Here is an 18,849-nt window from a genome sequence, read left to right as displayed (position 1 = left end):
TTTTATTTTTATTTTATTTTACCTTTTATACCATGGTAAGATAAGACTTTCCTTGAGATATATTCTTCACCCCAAGTTCAATGAATCTAGACTAGAAAATCTGAAAAAAGCTTGACCATTTTCTTAATATATATATATATAAGCCACCATATACTGTGTGTGGGTGAAAGTTTACAATAGGACCCCTCTCTTCCAAAGCCCCTCGGCATCCCCAAACCCAATATTGTCCCTTTCAAAGCCCAAAAAGCTACCCCAAAAGGCAAAAAGCCACGCTTGCCTCCTCGCCTTCACCAAAGCTCACAATCCAAATCAAACCAGAACTCTTCTCTTCGGATCAAGCCTATACATATATAGTCTTCCCAGTTTCAGTTTTTGTATCAGATTAAGCATTTTTTTCCTCTTTCTTGGTGTCAATGGCTCTTGTGAATAGAGTCTCAGGTTTCTCTTCTTGTTCTGTTTCATCCCATTTTGGGAAAGCTAAGACCTTTGGGCTTAACCCCATTTGCTCTCTCAATTGCACCTCTTCTTCTTCTTCTTCTTCTTCTTCTTCTTCTTCTTCTTCTTCTCTTTTTCTTCTTCTTCACCCTTCACTGAGAAGCATTCCGTTGAGAGGTACCAGAGGGACAGTTGGGTGTACAATACCCAGGTGGAGGATGCCTCCTCATGGAATCTCCCATTTGATTCCAATTCAGTGAGGGAAAATGACATTGCTCTGCAGCTTCCAGAGCTTAAGAAGATGCTTGGAGTGTTGAGGGAGAAGAGGGAGAGTGGAGGATGTGATGGAGGAGGGGGGAGCTGTGGACCCGGGAATGTGTATTTGGTGGGGACTGGGCCTGGGGACCCTGAGCTTTTGACACTGAAGGCTGTGAGAGTTATTCAGAGTGCTCATCTTTTGCTTTATGATAGACTGGTCTCCAATGATGTGTTGGAATTGGTTGGGCCTGATGCTAGACTTCTCTACGTTGGGAAGACTGCCGGATACCACAGCAGAACCCAGGTATAAATCTCTCTCTCTTTCTCTCTCAAGACTACATTTTTGGAGTTTCTGTGAATTGGGCATCTTTGATTTCCAACTGGGTGTCTGATATGATTGAAAAGTTTGAAGATTTCTGTGAATTGGGTTTCTTTTGTTTGTGAGATGGGGCCAAAGTTTTGATGATTTGGGGTTATGGGTTTGCTTGATTTCTTGATTTGGTTTCACAATTTTTTAATTTCTGTGAGTGGGTGTGTTCTTGATTGAGGAAATGAGTAATTATTGACTGTATTTGCAGGAGGAGATACATGAATTACTTCTGAGTTTTGCTGAAGCTGGAGCTACAGTTGTGAGACTTAAAGGAGGGGATCCACTGGTGAGTTTCTATTGCAAAACGTGAAAAAGATGAGTATGGCATTGCAAGTTGTTTCACGGAATCATCTCAGAAATGTTGTGTTTAGTGTTTTTTATTGAACTTTTTTTCAAATATTTTCTGTGTGTATTAGGTATTTGGGAGAGGTGGAGAGGAGATGGACTTTTTGCAAAAGCAGGGGATTCAAGTGAAAGTTATTCCAGGTATGATACATTGCAATTGTATTCAATTGTGTTGAACGAAGAACACCACCTGAAAATTGAATGACTCCATTGTGTTTTACATAGCTTTTCAAAGTAGAAATGCATAATTTATGGATGATGTGCTTTGCATAAATGCGGGGCTTCTTAGTAATATTATGGCTATAACTTGAAAATGTCACCATTTAAAGAAAAACTAGATTGATTGTATAACATCAGGTTGTGGTGATCGCTCTCATTTTCTTTAAAACCCCATTCCAATGATGAATTTCTACTTCGAATTTGCTAAGAGAAATTGGATCATTTGAATTTTTTGGAGGATGTCTGAACTCCCTCCAAAATCACTATTTTTGTTGTTGTTTTAAGAATCTTTTGATGATTTTTATGATGGAAATCTTGTTAAGGGCTTTATTTTGCAGTTGGTTGCCTTGTCAAACAAGTTGATGTTTGATTGAATATGATTGGGAGTCGGGACTATTGTTCATAGCATGAGTGTGATGTGTGAAATTTGTCTTGATGAATCTAAATTACTCTGTTAGGAATGTCTTGACCTTTTGATTTAATATCTTAATGAAATGGAATCAAGACAAATGGGAATGCCATAATGCTGAAAGCATTGCCTGCTGCCTTTATTTTTCTTTTTTGATAAGTAATAGCAATTGTATAAAGAAAGCCCGAAGTACACCTAAAAGTATACAAGGCAACAAGGCCAAAGGGGGAAGAAAAAAACAAAAAAAAAACCCTTACTTACAACCCAACCAATCAATGAAATCGAAAATGGACCATGAAGCACAATCTACATGCACCCTAACCCAATCCGAAAACATGTACCAAAAAGACCGTAAAATAGCTTGATCCGCTAATTCAGTATCTTCAAAGATTCTTCTATTTCTTTCCTTCCATAAAGTCCAAAATAAGCATAAAGGGGCTGCATTCCACGCCTTTTTTCTTTTCTTTCCAACAAAAGTGTCATTCCAACCAAGAATGGTTTCCTTGATAGAATTGAGCAAAACCCAATGAACACCAAAAAGAGTTAAAATAAGGTGCCAAATCATAGCTGCCTTGGGACAATGAATAAGCACATGATTTGCTGATTCTTCATCTGCTTTACACAAATAGCACCTACTTGGTAGGGCCCAACCCCTCCTTTTTAGTTGATCCATAGTTAGAATTCTTCCCCAGATAGCTCCCAAGCAAAAAGGCTTACTCTCTTTGGAACCCAAGGATTCCAAACTAAGCTTGAAGGGAACTCTCTACCGATGCATGGAGCTAGGGATGAGAAGAAAGACTTAACTGTAAAGAAATCTTTCTTTGCCTGCTGCCTTTATTATAATACTGTCCTGCAAGCACGGGAAACTCCCAAACACTTGCACTGGTGGAGCTACAACTATAATGCTCATATATATAGCAGGCAGTAGGATAAAACTACAAGGAATTTGCAGCAAAAAAAAAAGAAAAAAAAACTGATGATTCATCAACAGTTGATCCAAATCTTGCCATATTTTCAGAAAAGTAGGAAATTAAAAGAGATATCTGTTGTACTTGTGAAATCTCATCTTGTTTGAGCATGGGTTCTCTTGACAGAGACACCTAAGGCATATCCTTGAAGAGGATCAGTTGCTTTACCTGCTGTCATTCTGTTGTGGTGGTGGCCTGTCCATCACTGATAAAAAAAAATTAGGGCCCTTAACACCCAATTTAGGTCTTTTGAAAATGTCAATTTAGTCAATGAGTGAAGACATGGACTGTCTAAAGTATAGATTCTTATGCATAGTAGTGAGTTACAATCACCCTCATACATGCAAACCCTTGTACAAAACATTAGGTTCATGGAATACATGACAGTGGTTGCTGCATGCGATCTTAGACAGCTATATTATTCCTAAGCACTTGTATTAGTCCAGGAGAAGTAGTCCCAAACTGTACTTTTCTGTTATGTTTACACTTGTGTGCCTTAGATTGCTTTAGGGTATAGTGGTATGATATTTTCCTCACTTCTTTGCAGGCATAACCGCTGCATCGGGAATAGCAGCAGAGCTGGGGATCCCATTAACTCACAGGGGTATTGCAAATAGTGTTAGATTTCTAACAGGGCACTCAAGGAAAGGAGGAACAGATCCTCTTTTTGTAGCAGAGAATGCAGCTGATCCTGATTCAACCTTGGTTGTTTACATGGGCTTGTCTACCCTCCCTTCTCTTGCCCTAAAGTTGATGCATCATGGTCTGCCATCTAATACACCAGCTGTTGCAGTTGAGCGAGGGACCACACCACAGCAGCGCTTGGTAAGCATGAAAATCATTTTATTTTCCCTTGTCTATCACAATGTAAACATCTCTTATTTCAAGTTCTTATCAAAACAATAATAAAAATGTGAGGCAAGGTTTTGGATTTTTTTTAAACATGAGGTTATGCCCCTGATGTTACTGTCAGAAACCAATTTTATTTGCTTTTGCAACCTTGCAGGTGTTTGCAGAACTGAAGGATCTTGCTGATGAGATTTCCTCTGCAGAGCTAGTATCACCGACACTGATCGTCATTGGAAAGGTTGTTGCACTTTCACCCTTCTGGCCCCATTCTTCTATAGAAGCATCCCTCCTGGTAGAGGCGAAATAGACATTTGAGGCACAATTTATATCATCCAAGGTTTATTTTTTGGGGGTTGGGCCTCCCATTTTGATCCATTCCAACATTTTTAACAAAGAGCAACCAATTTAGAAGTCTGATTGGCTTATTTCTTCTGGGTGGTGGAGGGACATCTTTTTTTAATATTTATCTCAAGCGAATTGATTGAGACCAGGTAGAATCTACAGATAGCAGTAGATCACATCCAACCGATAGCAGCTTCCCAGCAAGCTTGCATCATATCCAATTAGAGAAGTAACTCATTGGTCAGGTAAAATTTTTTTGTAAGATCTCAATTTTATGAGCCTGATTTTGTAATGCAGATGATCCACGGATTTTGATCTGATTCTTTCAATAAATTGGTTGAAATTTCGCAATGATATCTGAAATTACAGACTGTGTAGACCTGCAGCTCTGTTGATTACTAACTGTTGAACATGCCCACTTGAGAACTAGTTTTGAGGGATATACGCATTAATGATTGGGGATTGACGAGTGTTTTAGCTAGATTGTTGCTGAATCTGTGAGAATGCATGATGATTAGTGATACAACCTCTGTCATTATAAAAATATCGTTATGCGTGCTTGAAAATTCCTGGCTGTTAGAAGCCAGAGCATGTTGCTAGATTGATAACAATTAACACTGTCATCATATATTTGTAGGGTATGCAGGAAGATAGTTTTCTTAGCTAAGACAAAGCACAAAAACGAAATGTTAGATGTCTTCTAGCAGATTGTAGTGAAGATTAGAGTCCAACGATTGAAAACTGTTTCCTATCTCTGGTTCCCAGAAAGTTTGAGGGAAATAAAATAAAAAGAAAAAATAATAGAAAAGAAAGAAGTGCGGAAAATTTCTAAAATTTTCTCTTGTTTGATTGTTTGCTTGTTCTAAATCTAAGTTATAACTTTAGTGCATGGTGCGTTTGATAAAGGGTGGATGATGAGCTGCATGGTGGTCTGTAAAAACCGGGTCTTGATCAATGTACAACAACCTAATGCTGTTGAACATGCTTATCTTAGAATAAAATCTTTAGGGTGCGTTTGATAGATGAGAATTGAGAATAAGAATGAAAATAGAATGAGAATGAAGGTGAATCATAGTAAGAGCAATCAAAATTGTTATAAGAGCGTAGGATTTGGTTTCTATTGGAATAAACTTTTGATTGTAGGTGTGGTATGCCATATTATATAAAAGTATATCAAACAATGTGGTAGTCAGTCAGGTCTCAGAGAACATGGAGATGGAAAATAAGACGACTTTTGAGAACACGAGAACCAATGTATTAAAAGCAGATAATATTTACGTAAGACAAGGAGTTGTAAAAGATAAAGCCAGATGAGAAGTGTAGAATTGGATCCATAGCCTAAAACTAGATCCAAGCCCATTTGAGAATTTCAGGTCAAAATGCAACCCGACCCACGTCGAATTTCGATATGAGCTCAGATGGTGTGCCAAGGCTTGAATTGATTTTTAAGATTAAGGTGGTATTTGTTTTTTTACTTAATTCTAAATAGAACCTTAATGCTTAATAGTGTTAAATATTAGGTTGTTTGTTTTTGTAGTATTTTATTTCTATTAAATGTTAAAAAGTAAAAAAAATCAATATATTATTTTTCTATTTAGAAAAAGTTATATACTTTGGCTTTTTCTATTTAGTAAAAAGTTTATAATAAGTCATGAAAAAATAGAAAAACAAACAACCTAAATTCTAAAATTAAATTAATTTTAGCAAAAAGCCAAAAAAACAAACACCATCTAAGTCTGGCTTAAACTGATCTTTTAACCCTAGGCTTGACCTAAGAATTGAGGCCAGGACTACTATGTAAGATTCTCGCCCAAAAAATAAAATAAATAAATAAACCCTTCCTCCTAAGAATTGCCACTTTTAAGAATGCCCTTCAAAATGGTTTGAACACATCAAAGAATGCCTCTAACTCTAAATTTTTTTATCACAATGGAGCCAAATTGATGGGGTCTACCACAAGGAAGATCATGATCTACTGAGGTTTGATTTGTTCTGATTTGATTCTTCACCTAAAATATCCACTGTCAAGTGTCAGCCATGACATTGGCCCATATCCCAAATTCAAATCTCATCAATCAAAGAGTGCTTTTATATTATTGATCGATGTCATATATATTTCAAGTTGTGATTATCATATTTGTAAAAAAGATTTATGGATAATTAATCTAATGAAGTACATAAACAAAAAGTTGTGTATATATTGACTTTGCACAACCATTATTTTCTGATAATGTATAACCCAAAAATGATATGTGAAATTAATGTTCAACTAGCCTGTTTTTATTTTTTATTTTTTAAAATTAATTTGAAATTGGATTTTGAAAATATGGCTTTTATAGAAATTAAAAGTCACGTTTCAAAATATGGTTTCTAAATTGTATTAAAATCCAATTTTCAAGATGTTTTTTTTTCAAGCTTTTAGAACCATTTTAAAACATATTTTTTGAAAAAAAATAAAAAATAAAAAATAAAGTACATGGGAAAGAAATGTTGTTTGAATATTTGATTTAAAAAATAGAAGAGTTCTTCAATGTATTTATTTTTGGGAGAATTACCCAAAAGAGTGGGCTGGGCAAAACAATTACTAGAAAGGGTGATATCTTTTAATAATTATTGGGGAGGACTTTAATAGACTTAATATACCAAAACTGCCTTTTAACTAAACCTTTTAAAATTCAAAGCATTTAAAACATTTCACTTGATTTGTCAATACATTTATGGTACATGGGTCCCACATTTATTGTAATTATTGATATTTAAATTTTAAATCAAAATTTTGGATTTAACTCTTACAATTATATATAATTTGTTATTTAGATTTACTATTTAAAACAAAAATACTTTTAAAAAATATTTTCAAAATATCATTTTTGTTTTTTTACCTTTTTTATTTTTATTCTAATTTTTAATTTTATGAAGAAAAAAAATAAGTTTTATAATTATATAATAAAAATGATGATTTTTTCATATATATTATATAATTTTAAATTGACAAATTATGTTTTTGTATTAAATTTAAGGAAGATAAAATGTTTAATTTTTCATTCGGATTCTCTAAAAAGAATAAGAAAATGATAGAGAATATTTAATCATTTTTTATTTTTATAATAAAATAATTTTAAAAAATTTATATGATTTTTTTTCCTTTGCATAGTGTTTTTTTTTTTTTTTTTAATTTTCATATAATTTTTTTTTCTCAATGCATCTAGTAGATGATGTTAATATATTTGATATGTCGAATATTAATAAGGTATAAAATATGATCCTCAATATTATTACTTTTATTATAAAATACAGGCATAATAAAAATATGTTATAATTATAATATAAATACAATTACATTACAATACATTACAATAAAACCTAATTAAGAAATTTATGAATTTTTTTTATAAAAATGGTAATTTTGTATGATCATACTATATTTCACAACATACCTATATCATAAATAATTTCTGAAATAAAATAAAATACTAATTTGAATTCACGTAGTTTATATATATATATATATATATATATACAAAAATTATTAAATAATTTCAAAACACTAAATAAATGTTGTTAATATATTAATACAACGTGTTAATACCAATAGGGTATAAATAAACATTTTTAGAATTATTACTTTTATAATGAAATATAGATATGACATAAATGCATTATACTTACAATATAAATACACTATCATTACAATATATTACAACATAATTTAATTTATTTTTATTTAATTTTTTCACATGCTATATTACCCAATGAATAATTGTGAGTTATTCCATTTAATAGGTGTGTGTTAGTCAATTGAATATTTATATATTATTCAATTAATGAGTGCTAGTAAAAAATAATTATTTATTATATTATAATAACAAAGTTTTTAATTGTATGTTTTATATATAAAACGATATAATAACTTTAGGATATGGTTTTTATTTATCAGATATTAAAAATTATTTTTTTTACAAGGTTCTTTAAAAAATCTATCTTTATTTTTTTTTAAAATAGCAAATTTTTAAACAGTTAATTGTTCAAAAGTGACAACAATTTTTTCAAGTTGAAAAATGTACCGTTGATTGCCTATCAACTTGTACTTATTATTATGTATGGGCCCCACATCATTTATCAACTTGTACTTATCATCATTTATGGACCTCACATTATTGACAATCTCAATTTATTTATAAATAATATAGAAAACATATTTAAGGGTAAAATTGTCCTCTAAAAAAGTGAGTCTTCATCGTCATTATTTTTTCTAATCCACCTTTTTGAGTAATTCTCCCTTTATTTTTTAATAGTTCGTAAAGACTACTTTGAACTCAAACTCTTATTTAAAAGGACGCTGATAAGTAGATTTAAATCAGATAACATCTATTTTATACTATGAATCATAAGGATCAAAGACAAATTATCGTATATTTGATTCTTCATATTATCGATCCTACAATGAGATCTATGACATGAGCAAGACGTATAGAATTAGATTTCTGTTCGAAGTTTAAGAATTTTAGGTCAAAGCATATTTCGACCCACATCTAACTCCAACCCGAGCTAGTAGGACTTTTAGAACAAGGTTTGTATTGATTTTTTAAACCAAACTTAGGTTAAGTTGATTTTTTAAGTTTAAGCCTGGTCTAAACTTCGAAGCCAAGTGTATTATATGAGACCCCCAAAAAAACCCTCCCATTAAAAATGTTTTATAAGATAAAAAATTGAAAATAATAAACATTAATATTGCTATATATTTTATTTTATGGCATTGATTAATATATTTTATTACTAATATATTAATTTTTATTATTTTTCTCATAAACCATTTAATAAAATAAGTGTTATTATAGTCTGCACACATCAATGATTGCTTCTAACTTTAAATTTTTTTAATCATAATGAAGCCAAATTAATGGGGTCCATCATGATCAAGTTTGATTTCACCTAAAATATTCATTCCATGATTAATGGTATTGCCTGCCAGCCATGGCAGTGGCCCATGCCCCAATTTCAAATCTCATAAATCAAAATTTTCAACATAATATATTAATGTTAATCATCATATTTGTAGAAGGGATTTATGATTAATTAATCTAATCAAGTACATAAAAATGGTGTTTAAAACATAAAAATTGATGTTTGACAAAAAAAGAAGAAGAAGAAGAAGAAGAAGAAGAGAGAGTTTTGAAGGAATTTTGAATCAATTTGATTTTTTGATGTAACAAAATGTATGTTAACTGCTCTTATGTATGATTGATGTTGAAAGTAGTCTTTTTTTTTTTCCCCAAAAAATAAACTTCTGTTTAAAATTTTAATTTTGAGAAAGGTGTTACATTTTTTTTTGTGTTTAATACTAAAAAGCTACGAAAAATAAGTTAAATTTATTTTTAAAATATGTTATTGTTTATAATTCCTTAGCTCTAGAATAGTGTCTTGGAAAACTAATGAAAATATTTTAAATATATTTTAAAAATCAAGAGTTTATTTGGTCATATGATTTTAAAAATAATTTTTTATTTTAAAAAAATGAAAAATTATTTAAATTTTTTTTTAATATTGTTCGATCATTATTATCTAAATACAAAGTAAAATGGAGAATAATTTTTAGAGGGTAAGTAAAAATTGTTTTTACTAATTTTTAAAAACAAAAGGAAAATATGAGTCTATTTAACCATGTTTTCAGAAATTTGTTTTCAAAAATTATTTTTAAGTTAAAGAATTAAAACAATTTTTAAAAACAAATTTCAAAAAATATAATCAAACGAGTCTTAAAATATTTTAAATTTGTTTTAAAATATGGTCTCATTTTGAAAACAATGTTTTAAAAATTAAATGTTAGCTTAAAGTTGAAAAACAATTTTGTTTCTTTTTTTTTTTTGGTTGTAATAATAACTTAACGGGATTTGATTCGGTTCAATTGTTGACTTTTATTTGATTGGTTTAAATTATAAAAATAAAAAATAAAAAAACTTATTATTAATTTTATTATTCTTCTCATAAACCATTTAACTAAATAAGTTTAATTCAATGATGGCATCTATTTGAATTTTACAAAACAACATGATCAAATTATTGGGTGAATCCGATTTGATTTGATTTGATTTTAATATCATTTCATGATTAATGACACCGACTCCACACCGACCATATTAGTGATTCTCTTGTTCTTATTCAACTTGTGATTCTCATGTTGGTTATTATCTTTTAATATGATAAAGAATATAAATACTTTATACGTTCATTGTATATATCCGAGTTCAAATTGGGGATTGAGGAGTTGTTGACCCACAAAAAATAAAGGAAGATTTAAGCCATTTAGATAATAATATGATAGCGAGGTTTTATAATAATAATATTAATTATGTATGCTAACCTATGATTATCATTTTTCTAGAAGAATTGTAATTATCATATTGGAATTGTATTATTATCTTATTCCAAACATTGGGCATGACTTTTGTGCTTAGTAAATGAATAGAAACAAAAGGGTGTGCTGTAAAGAAAAAGAGATTAGATTTAAAAATAATAATAATAATAGTATTTTTAATACAAAAAAAATCCACGTGTTCCATGACATTATCATCCAACAGAAACAAAACATAGCAGCACATGTAAGATAAGATCCCTAAAGAGGGGACTTTTTTATTTGTATGCATGGGTCACTCTAATCTTATTCTCAATAATTCACCCACCCTTCATTTTCAGATCTACCCAGGGTTTGAGAAGTCAGAAAAAAACTTTATATTTGAAAGGGGAAATTGTTTTTCCCAAAATAGAAGGAAAATAAGGATTTTATTTTTCATTTTTGTAATTTTAAAAAGATTTTTTATTTTTTTATATATTTTTTTTATAAAAATTCTAAAAAATCCAAGTGATACCTACAAAGCTTGCTATGTGAAACATTCATTTATATACTCCAATTTAAATCATTAGATAAAGATATGAAGAGTGTCGAGAAATAAAATCTAAGTATAAATAGATAAAATTTAGATGAAGTGTAAATAAATTAGTGATTACTTGTAATTATTATTTTTTATTTTTTATAATATTAAAAATTGCTTTCTCATATCATAGATGGCCCATTTTTTTAAATTGAAATATAGTTAAGCGATATTTTTATTAATCCTTGTCCAAATCTTTTCCTTTTTCTTTTCAAATTTTAAGAAAAGCTTGATGATATTAAATTGATATTTTTGTATTTAGAACTCAAACTCTTTTAAATGAAAATTACATATGCTCAAGCATGTTTTTTTATTTTTAAAAGTAAAAAATAAAAACTATTTAAATGGTATTTGTTTTTTGATAGAACAAAAATAATTAAAATATTTAATTTTTTTATTTAATTTAAAACAATTCATAAATTTTATTAATAATAAATTTATTTTAATTATATTAATTCATATTCATAAGTCATTTTTAGCATAGTAAAAAGTAAAATATTTTGATATTTTTTATTACGATAAAAAAAAAAAAAAACCCCACTTAAGTCTTGAGAGAGAGTTTGCTCATCGAATGGACTAATTTTCGGATAAGTTTAAATAAAAAGATATCTTATTTCCATGTCACATAACATCATAATAAAATATAAAAAAATTTATTTTATTTTATACCTTATAATAATTTTATTATTTTATATATAGGTTTCATCATTTCTTTGTTTTGGAGGTCTCATTAGTCATTTCACTTACCTTCGTTGGAATAGCCTGTTGTCCTCCATATTTCCACGATTAAAGAAAGCCAATACAAAGCAGAAATAGTAAAATAAGGGTTTTTTTTTTGTTTATATATATATATATATATATATATATATATATATATATATATATATTTTTTTTTTTTTTTTTTTTTTTGTCTGCATATAGATAGATATAATATTCATGAAAAGAGAAATCACTCCACAACAGTCTATGGATCTACCTCTATAAATTCTGGCCTTAGCTTACATACAAAAATATATACAGAGAGATATCAGAGGCAGTCTTCTTCCTTATCATTTCCAAAGATGATGATGAACGCTTCTCATCATCAGCTCCATAGACTGAACCCTACTCAATCCTCCTCCTCCTCCCTCTTACACAAACCCTTCATCCTCAGCCATGGAAGAAGTATCAGCAGCCCTGCATATCTCCTCACCAGGAGAACCCTGAATTTCCATGGAAAGAAAAAGTGCTTCTGCATAAGAGCTTCTGCCACTGATGTAAGAGGAGTGGAGGTGTCGAAGGAGAATGCGGCATCGGTTAAGGCTGTCGTTAGGGCGACTGCTGCAGGGTTGCTGTCCGATCTAGGGATTACGAAGCCTCTTGATGTGTATGCGGATTTGGTTGGGAAAACGCTGCTTTTGGAGCTTGTTAGCGCAGAGGTCGACTCGGGTAAGTTGTAGGAAGGAGATGATAGCAATTAAAGAAGGATTTGGTCTCTTAGATCCTGCTTGCTCAGTTGAATTCTGCAACGGTGTTAAGTCTTCGGGCATGTTTTGAATTTGCTCAAAAGGAATTTGTTAGGATTATGAGACAAATCTCTTAAAAATTGAAATAGAAAATGAGAGGTCTATTTTTTAAAACTGTTGTTAAGTTAGTGTAAACTGTTTTTAAGAATTATTTAAAAAAAAATATTTGGAAATTGTTTTCTAATTTTTATTTTTAAAAATAGAAAATAAGGTATTTTAAAAAAATATTTTTTTATTATTTATCGAAGTTTTTATCTATTTATTGAGTCATTTTAAAAAATAATTATATAAATATATAAAATAATTAAAAATAAAATATTAAATATAAAAATTATTTTTAAAACATATTTAAAACTATTAAAAATATTTTAAATTCTTAAATATACTTCTGTTTTACAAAATATTATAAAATAATTTTTAAAAACTATTTTTTAAAATAGCTATTGAATAAGAGTTTTTAAAATTTGTTTCAAAACGGTTACTAAATACAAGTTTTTAAAATCAAATTTCAACTGTCGTGAAAAACAAAATTTTGTTTGAAGATTCAATTCAATATAAATAATAATTTGCTCTACGATATGTTATAGTAATTGTACATATAATTGAAAAGTTTTCATAGTATTTTTTATGTTTTTAATTGTTACTCAAAATACGTGACAAAAAACAATTGAAAACAAAGTTCTTAAAAAACGGCTACCGATTCAAAGTTTGGTAAATGTCTTTTTAAGTTGGGTATCCAAAACAATCATTAGTTAGGTGATGGGTCATGTCTCTTTGCTATCATTGTGTCTGATTAAAGTGTTGGGTAAAATATAGGATTAGTTGATTAAAAATGATAAAAACATCCCATATAGAATTAACCTTTTTTATTTTTGAACTTAAAAAGTAATCGATTTTTGACATAAATAATCTTTAATATTTTCATTATTTACATGTGTTTTAAAAGAAATAGTTATTTTTATAAGAAAAAAATGATGATATTTTTATCAAAAATGAGTTTTTTTTTTTGTTTGTCAAAAATAAATATTTTTTAGGTTGAAAAAAGATAAAAGATTAATTTTCTAAAATAGGGAAGATTTCATACATTTTAATCGGTTATCATTAAAATATATCACTCAGATCATTCTATCAACGTGATTATTTCTCATTGGATGATACTCTTCCATGTGATGTGATACCAAAGAAAAACCCTAATGGAACTACTGTTAGTGGGTGATGTACTTTTATTCTTTCAAAAAAGTTGAAAGTATGATAAAAAAAATAAAGTCATCTTTGTTATCATATCTTCACCATGATAAACAAAGTTGGGAATTTGATATTTCTTTTATAAATTTAGAAAAATCATAAATCTACTTAAAAATCCATCACAACTTTATACATGAGATGAAAGATGATGGAAGTGGATCTTTTTTTAAGGTACTTAAATATTATTTATTTTATTTTATTTTATTTTTATAATTTGCTTTTATTTGTGGAGTTAATCTAAATAGGGACAGGCTTGGAGAAGGGAACAATCAAGGGGTATGCCCGCAAAGTGAGGCATGAAAAGGAGGAGGTGATATATGAGAGTGAATTCATAGTTCCTGCAGGTTTTGGAGAGGTTGGTGCAATTTTGGTAGAGAATGAACACCACAAGGAGATGTTCCTCAACAACATAGTGCTTGATGGATTACACAATGGCCCCATTCATATCAATTGCAGCTCATGGGTTCATTCCAAGTTTGATAACCCTAAGAAGAGAATCTTCTTCACCAACAAGGTTTTATATCTTTTTAATCTCCCCTTGTACATTTCCTTGAGAATCTTCTTGGGTCATTAGTTTAAAAGATTGTCATCCTTGAGAATCATCAATTAGTTTTAGGAACATAAACAAATTAAGTCAAGTTGGGCTTGAGTTAGGCTCCGGCTAGCCTTTGGACTGAAACTTGCAACTAATCATTTTGAGTAACAATAAGATTAAAAAGAAAAAAGGGTATATGACATGCATGGAAGTGTATTTTCTAGATGTTAATGCATGTTTGCGCATGAATTATGAAATAGTCTTACTTGCCGGACGATACACCAAGCGGGTTGAAGAAGCTAAGGAAGATAGAGTTGGAGAATCTGCGCGGAAATGGAAAGGGAGAACGCAAGACGTCTGATAGGATCTATGATTACGATACTTACAATGACCTTGGGGATCCTGATGATAGTGAGGATCTTGCCCGCCCTATTCTTGGCAGCAAGGATCATCCTTACCCTAGGAGATGCAGAACCGGGCGTCCTAGTTCCAAGAAAGGTATGTAATGAGTGGTATTATTTATGTATTGTGTTTTGTCGATGAATTTGTTTGAAGTTTTGAGCTGATTGATGTAGACCCGTTGTCGGAGACCAGAAGCAGCAGTGTGTATGTGCCGAGGGATGAAGCATTTGAAGAAGTGAAGCAGTTGACATTCTCGACAAAGACGCTGAAATCAGTGCTGCACGCGCTGCTGCCTCAGGTGGAGATCATGCTGCTGGATCCACACCTTGGATTTCCGTACTTCACTGCCATAGACTCACTGTTTCAAGAAGGAGTCCCCTTGCCCAAGAGCAAGAACTTCTTTCAGTCAATCATCCCAAGACTGGTGAAGACTATAGCTGAAAGAGAAGGAGATATTTTGCTCTTTGAAACCCCTGCAATGATCGACAGTATGCCTGATCTCTTCCTCGCTTCCTCTCCTTTTTCTTGAGATTGATCGAGTCCTTGCTGAATCAATGTTCCTCTGTTGCAGGAGATAAATTTGCTTGGTTCAGGGATGAGGAGTTTTCTCGGCAGGCTCTTGCTGGTCTCAACCCGTATAGCCTTCAGTTGGTTACAGTATGTTCATTCTGTCAAACACTAGTAATGTAGTAGGAGATAGAGCCCAAACAATCCGTTTTTTCCGATCAAATTACATGAATTCAAGCCCTTCTCATGCAGGAGTGGCCCTTGAAGAGTGAACTGGATCCTGAGATCTATGGTCCTCCTGAATCATTGATCACAGCAGAACTGATCGAGAAAGAGATCAAAGGGGTCATGACTATTGATGAGGTAACGCCCATTCTACTCCCTTGTGAGCTTGTTTAGTTGGAACCCATTTTGCGTTCGACTCCGTTTTTGGGCTTTGTATGAGTAAGATCTTAAGGGGGTTTGAAGAACTGGTTCTGTTGTCTCTGTCACTGCAGGCCTTGAAACAGAAGAAGATGTTCATATTGGATTATCATGACCTTCTCTTACCTTACGTGGACAAAGTGAGGGAGATTGAAGGCACGACATTGTATGGATCTCGAACTCTGTTCTTCCTAACCATGGAGGGCACATTGAGGCCTCTTGCAATCGAGCTAACTAGGCCGCCAGTTGGTGACAAGCCGCAGTGGAAGCAAGTGTTCACACCAGGCTGGGATGCCACGAGTTGCTGGCTATGGAGGCTGGCCAAAACTCATGTTTGTGCTCATGACTCTGGTTATCACCAGCTTGTTGTTCACTGGTAAAATGATTCGAGACTCTGCTCATTGTCTATAAACCGGGCTTTTACCAATTCAACGATCAGAACAAGCTGATACCACTTGGTTGGGATTGTATTTTTTTCACTGGCTAAGGACTCACTGTTGTACTGAGCCATACATCATTGCAGCTAACCGGCAACTAAGCGCTATGCACCCAATCTATAGACTCCTGCATCCTCATTTCAGGTACACAATGGAGATCAATGCTCTTGCTCGGGAAAGCCTCATAAACGCAGGTGGAATCATTGAGAGCTGCTTCTCACCGGGCAAGTATGCCATTGAGCTCAGTTCTGCTGCCTATGACCAGCTCTGGAGATTTGACATGGAAGCTTTGCCTGCTGACCTGATCCGAAGGTATAGGAGATAGTTTCAAGGATATGATAAAATATATTGTACTCTATTTGGTTACCTCTGAATCAGAATTTGTCCTTTTCTTTCAGGGGGATGGCAGTTGAGGATCCAACAGCTGAGCATGGGCTGAAGCTCACCATTGAGGATTACCCTTTTGCCAACGACGGTCTAGTCCTTTGGGATGCCATCAAGCAGTGGGTTAGGGACTATGTGAACCACTACTACCCAGACCCAAGCCTGGTTGAGTCTGATAAGGAGCTCCAAGCTTGGTGGACAGAAGTTCGAACCAAAGGGCATGCAGACAAGAAGGATGAGCCATGGTGGCCTGTCATGAAAACCCCAGAAGATCTAATCGATGTTTTAACAACCATAATCTGGGTTACAGCAGGGCACCATGCAGCTGTGAACTTCGGTCAATATGTATATGCCGGGTACTTTCCTAATCGACCCACAATAGCTCGAACCAACATGCCAACTGAGGACCCATCAGATGAGGAGTTCAAGAACTTTCTGCATAAGCCAGAAATTGCCTTGTTAAAGTGCTTCCCTTCACAGATTCAAGCAACAAAAATAATGGCAGTTTTGGATGTTCTGTCAAGTCATTCACCAGATGAGGAGTACCTCGGTGACCAGATGGAGCCATCCTGGACAGAAAACCCAATCATAAAGGCTGCATTCGAACGGTTCAATGGCAGATTGAAGGAGCTTGAGGGGATCATTGATGGGAGGAACACCAATTTGAACCTGAAGAACAGAACTGGAGCCGGGGTTGTTCCATATGAACTCTTGAAGCCATTCTCAAAACCAGGGGTCACAGGAATGGGAGTTCCTAATAGCATCTCTATCTAAATTATGATGCTACACTGCATTGTAAAATAGCTAATATAAATAAGCATATCTAGATTCCATGTCTCGAGAACTTCCAACATTCTTAACATGTTTTTGGCCTCGATGGAAGGTAGTTTCTCGAATCTTATGAAATCTAAATTATTTACTTATAATGTTCCACAAGTTATGCCATGTCTGAAGCAGAAACTAAACCTGCGAAAAAACTGAAACAGGGCATTTAGACAACAAAGGGAAAGAAGTACAAAAACAAGAAAAATCCATGCATATAGAGTGAACATGCCCAAAGAAGAACAAATAAATAAATCTTACCTCTCATGCCAGTTCCTGATTTAAGTTCCTGATGGCCTTGTGGGGGTTCAGGGGTGGAACATGAATGGGAAAGCCTAGAATTAGATGAGGTTAGCATTGAAAAATCAAAAATGCAGAAAACAGGGGGAAAAGTGCTTATAACAGGTGGGATTAAAGGGGTTGCAGCTGGATTTTGGGTTAATCTTCTCTTCTTCCCCTGACATTTTAACAGTCAAGGTAGCAAACACAGCATACCTGAAACTACAGCAAAGGCATGTGTATACTTGTTTTCTACTCAACTCAAACCGATTTCTGCACATTTCTATGTGCATATCTGCATACTTGAGAAGTTGAACTGGAAGCAAGATGAAAAATTCTTGGGGATATACTAACATTCATGGGAGTCATTGATTTCTATACTCCAATTTACATCATTAAATAAAGATATAAAAAAATAAGAACACGGAAGGTTGAAGTGTCAAGAAAAAAATATTTAAATATAAATAAATTAAATTTAAGTGTAGCATAAATGAATAAGGTTATATGTAAACTTAGCATTTTTCATGTGCGTCTCACTTGATGAGATTCACTTTTTATTATGAAAAACTGATTATTTGAAAAAATTTGAGACACTACTTATTTTAATTTAGTTTTAAAACGAAAATGAAATAAGAAATAAAACCCTATATGACTTTTTATTCGGAAAAGACAAGTTTGTGAACCAAAAATGGATTTGAGAATCAATTTACTTATCGGGAAACTACAATAATAACCTGTAACACCCCTCTAAACCCGTACACCTATGATCATTACTAAATGAATGGAATAAATTATGATAATTAATTAATTAATCATAAGGTAAAAAAAGCAAATTACAAAAATATACCAATATATATATAAGACAGAGTGTGTAAAATGATTTATTAAAAAAGATGTTTATTCTTCCACATAACACAATATAATTTTGAGAAATCTTAAAAGAGTTTATTTACATTATAACCTCAATTTGATTACTCACAAAGCTTCCATTTATTCATCAAAAGATTTAACTTTATTCAAATTTATTTTCAAAGATTTTTTTTCTTATTTTTATCAAAAGAATTTATTGAGTACAGTTCTATTGGATGAGAGATGTTTGAATTTAATTTTATTTACAAGAAAATTATTTTTATTTATTTTTGTTACAGTAAGAATGAATTTTTATAATTTTATTCACAAGATTATT

The 18,849-nt window shown here is 31.9% G+C and overlaps 2 protein-coding genes across 4 annotated transcripts; both read left to right on the top strand.

Moving 5' to 3' along the window:
• Nucleotides 1–222: 222 nt before the first annotated feature.
• On the top strand, nucleotides 223–4,551 carry LOC117929375 (siroheme synthase-like). Of its 3 annotated transcripts, none has more exons than XM_034849678.1 (6): nucleotides 223–521; nucleotides 572–997; nucleotides 1,272–1,349; nucleotides 1,480–1,549; nucleotides 3,552–3,829; nucleotides 4,011–4,551. In XM_034849678.1, the coding sequence occupies exons 1-6, from the start codon at nucleotides 414–416 to the stop codon at nucleotides 4,158–4,160; spliced, it is 1,110 nt and encodes a 369-aa protein (XP_034705569.1). In that variant the 5' UTR covers nucleotides 223–413; the 3' UTR covers nucleotides 4,161–4,551. The 3 variants fall into 3 exon arrangements, with proteins under 3 accessions (XP_034705569.1, XP_034705568.1, XP_034705567.1); XM_034849677.1 differs by having other exon boundaries at nucleotides 223–529; nucleotides 571–997; XM_034849676.1 differs by having other exon boundaries at nucleotides 223–538; nucleotides 571–997.
• A 7,578-nt stretch (nucleotides 4,552–12,129) lies between these two features.
• On the top strand, nucleotides 12,130–17,485 carry LOC117929396 (linoleate 13S-lipoxygenase 2-1, chloroplastic-like). The gene is made up of 9 exons (XM_034849707.1): nucleotides 12,130–12,552; nucleotides 14,120–14,388; nucleotides 14,670–14,907; nucleotides 14,985–15,299; nucleotides 15,383–15,468; nucleotides 15,571–15,681; nucleotides 15,816–16,117; nucleotides 16,224–16,490; nucleotides 16,577–17,485. Exons 1-9 carry the CDS (start codon nucleotides 12,186–12,188, stop codon nucleotides 17,334–17,336), a joined length of 2,715 nt encoding a protein of 904 aa, XP_034705598.1. The 5' UTR covers nucleotides 12,130–12,185; the 3' UTR covers nucleotides 17,337–17,485.
• The last annotated feature ends 1,364 nt before the right edge of the window (nucleotides 17,486–18,849 follow it).

This window comes from Vitis riparia, chromosome 13, assembly GCF_004353265.1.
Source record: "Vitis riparia cultivar Riparia Gloire de Montpellier isolate 1030 chromosome 13, EGFV_Vit.rip_1.0, whole genome shotgun sequence".
Lineage (NCBI taxonomy): Eukaryota > Viridiplantae > Streptophyta > Magnoliopsida > Vitales > Vitaceae > Vitis > Vitis riparia.
This window is presented reverse-complemented; position numbering and strand designations above follow the sequence as displayed.

Excerpts from the sequence above, each read along its gene's own strand:
- LOC117929396 (XM_034849707.1), top strand. The coding sequence starts at position 12,186 with ATGATGATGAACGCTTCTCATCATCAGCTCCATAGACTGAACCCTACT. Across the intron at positions 12,553-14,119 it reads TAGCGCAGAGGTCGACTCGG|GGACAGGCTTGGAGAAGGGA; the intron begins GTAAGTTGTAGG and ends TAATCTAAATAG. Across the intron at positions 15,300-15,382 it reads AACCCCTGCAATGATCGACA|GAGATAAATTTGCTTGGTTC; the intron begins GTATGCCTGATC and ends CCTCTGTTGCAG.
- LOC117929375 (XM_034849676.1), top strand. The coding sequence starts at position 414 with ATGGCTCTTGTGAATAGAGTCTCAGGTTTCTCTTCTTGTTCTGTTTCA. Across the intron at positions 998-1,271 it reads GATACCACAGCAGAACCCAG|GAGGAGATACATGAATTACT; the intron begins GTATAAATCTCT and ends CTGTATTTGCAG. Across the intron at positions 1,350-1,479 it reads TTAAAGGAGGGGATCCACTG|GTATTTGGGAGAGGTGGAGA; the intron begins GTGAGTTTCTAT and ends TGTGTGTATTAG.